This window comes from Hippopotamus amphibius, chromosome 10, assembly GCF_030028045.1.
Source record: "Hippopotamus amphibius kiboko isolate mHipAmp2 chromosome 10, mHipAmp2.hap2, whole genome shotgun sequence".
NCBI classification, from domain to species: domain Eukaryota; kingdom Metazoa; phylum Chordata; class Mammalia; order Artiodactyla; family Hippopotamidae; genus Hippopotamus; species Hippopotamus amphibius.
Genome location: NC_080195.1, coordinates 21,568,719 through 21,571,503, shown reverse-complemented (window position 1 = coordinate 21,571,503; position 2,785 = coordinate 21,568,719). Strand labels below are relative to the sequence as shown.

The 2,785-nt window shown below is 58.3% G+C and overlaps 1 protein-coding gene across 1 annotated transcript; it reads right to left on the bottom strand.

Moving 5' to 3' along the window:
- Nucleotides 1-257: 257 nt before the first annotated feature.
- On the bottom strand, nt 258-1,986 carry CLDN23 (claudin 23). Its single transcript, XM_057697254.1, has one exon. It carries the CDS (start codon nt 1,979-1,981, stop codon nt 1,100-1,102), a length of 882 nt encoding a protein of 293 aa, XP_057553237.1. The 5' UTR covers nt 1,982-1,986; the 3' UTR covers nt 258-1,099.
- Between the last annotated feature and the right edge of the window lie 799 nt (nt 1,987-2,785).

The following is a 2,785-nucleotide window of genomic DNA, read 5'->3' as shown; positions in this document are numbered from 1 at the left end:
AAACTGGTGCTTCTAGTTTTTTCAACAATAGACTTGGCTTTGAACAGAAAACAGCATGAACCTGAAAACAAAGCAATCACGGATTGAAGGGAGGCCCGCTGGATACTACTAGTAATCTTATGCTAAGAGGTGCAAACACCTGAGTGCTAGATTTCAGAAGCAGTGTGTAAGCTGCCAGGAAACTGTTAGCAATGAATGCTTAAACTCCCAAAGGTGGTACTGGAGACAAAAAAACGTTTTTTGTGAGTAGAGTGAAACTCTTGTTTTCAAAATTTATTTATAAATAAGAGATATATACACATGTACACTAGCCTAATGTGATTAACAGGTTCCATTTTGTTCCAAGTATTTAATATACAGTCCTTTATGTCCAGGGTGAGGTAGCCAAGAAATAGAACAATACAGCATTAGTTCTTTCGTTCTCCTTCTGGAGTCTAGAAGAGAAAGTCTGGAGTGACCTCAACTTTCACACCAAAAATAAGCGATAAAATGATAATCCTCTTTATACATGAAGAAATGTAAATATGAGTTAATCAGGTTATTTCCTTCCATAAAAGCCACTAAAGCTGTCGGTATTTGCATGGTTTCCTTTAAGAACTGCATTCAAATATAGTCAGAAATATACTGGTCTCTTGAGAGTCTGCATGAAAATGAATTATACAGTGGAAAAAAATTAATAATAATTATATCGATGCAAGGTTCATCAGCATTTCAGAATATTGTTTCGAGGTGATAAACCAGTTTTGAGCCTCTATTTACTGATTTTGACACTGTTATTATCAACAGGATGTAAAGTCACCCCTTCTATGTCTCCAGCTAAAAGTATGAAAAGCCTGTCGCCCCAGAAGAGGACCCTGATCCTTCTGGAGAGGAACACTAAACTCTATAAATAAAACCAAACCCAACCTGAACTAATCGCCCAAGGATTGGCCACAGGAAAGGAAGATCGCCCTCCAAACCAGTTACAGGAATGTTTCCGGGGCTCCTACTCCGAGCCAGGTGTCCGACGGAAAGGTAATAGTCAAGTTCAGAGCTGGACCGTGGTGGGGCGAGTCCTTCATCCAGACAGAGCCCGGCCAGAGCAGACTAGGGGCGCCGCCTACAGGTCAGAGTCGCAGGGCAGCGCGCTGCCACAGGGCCTGGTGCTGCGGGAGGACCAGCTGTGCTGAGAGTCTGGAACCGTCTCCCCATCGAGCACGTCCACGGGGTTGCTGTAGGCCTTGGGCGGCGGCCGGGGCATAGGGAAGCCGGCCTTGCGCTGGCTGGCGGCGCCCAGCTGGGCGGGCTGTGGCCGGTGCTGGCCATCGCTGTAGTACTTGATGGCCGGCGTGAGCACGGGCTCGGGCCAGTCGATGTACACGGTGCTGATGCTGCTACGGCGCGCGCTGCCGGGGGGCGCCTTGCGGCAGCCGCGACAGCGCTCAACGCACCAGGGCGCGAAACTGAGCGCCAGCGAGAAGCCGCCCAGCAGCAGCAGGCAGCTGCCCAGGTAGCCCAGCACCAGGCTGTAGCCGACCTGCACCGTGACCGGACTGGGCGGGGCGGGCAGGACGACGCGATCCGCTAAGAAGTGGTTGTACCAAGAGACCGGGATGAGGCTCAAGAGGCCAGCGGCGAAGAGCACGACGCCGGAGAGACCGGCCAGAGCGAAGTGGGGCTCGTCCTGCCAGCAGCGCACACCGAGCGTCGCCAGCAGCAGCCCCAGGGCCGTGGCGGCCAGCGACGTGATCGTGAGTCCCCGAGCCACCCGCACGGGCTCGGCGGCGAAATAGCCCAAGTCGTCCGGCTGGCCGCACTGGCGCTCACGGCTGCTCTGCTCGCGGCACAGGTCCCACAGGCCCTGGTACAACACCACGTCCCGCGGCTGGTCAAGGAAGCCCTTCACCAGCCTCCAGCCTGGCGTCAGCGTGCCGGTTAAGGTGAGGAGCAGCCCGCAGGGCGCGAGCACCATGCCCACCGTCATCACCAGCGGCGTCCGCATCCTGGACCGCGCAACGGCCCCCTCCGCCGCCCCGCCGGCGTGCGCGCTCGAGCCCTCGCGTCCCCGGAGGGCGCTCCGGGCTCCTGCTCCCTGGAGTCCGCACGCTCGCCGCCGCCACGCCCGGGATCCTGCGCCCGGCTCTCCTCCGGCCGCCCTTTGTCTCCGGCGAGGGGCCGTCCGCGCTCCGCCGCTCCTCCTGTCTGCTCCCGCGTCCCCGCCGCTGCGCCCTGCCTCCTGCCGGGCCGCCTAATCGAAACCTGTGCACGGACAAGTCTCATCGAAACCGCAGCCCGAGGTGCCGGAGAGGCGGCGGCCGCCCAGGCCAAACCCGTCCGTGTGGGAGGGGCGGGAGCGGCGAGCAGGAAGCGGCGCGGCCCCGGGACCGGGCCGAGCAAAGGTCGCCCCGCCCCTGCACCTCCGCGCCGCTCCGTGGGGCCCCGCCGGCGATCTGCTGCAAGGAAAGCAGCGGCGGCGCCGCCCGGACGGCCGCGCCCGACCCCAGCGCTGCGCAGGTCCCCGCTTCTCAGAGATCTCGGTGACTAAAGTTTTTCTCCGGTCCCTGCCCGTCGTCCCTGCACCTGTAGCCTGTCCTCCCTCCACCCGCGGCCGAGTGGACGGAACCGCCCGAGATGGCGCTGGGCAGGTGTGCACCGAGGGTCCACCTGGTGGAGAAGCGTGTCCCGGAGTGTAGCGCTTGTGTATTTTCTTTAATTTGCTTAGTAAAGACACCATACTCCGGATTAACCCTGATGCAAAAGAATCAAAGAGACCGTGTTTCTGGGATGAGGAGTTACAGAGAATTTT

Bases quoted from the DNA above. Each gene is read 5' to 3' on its own strand.
- CLDN23 (XM_057697254.1), bottom strand. From the start codon at position 1,981: ATGCGGACGCCGCTGGTGATGACGGTGGGCATGGTGCTCGCGCCCTGC.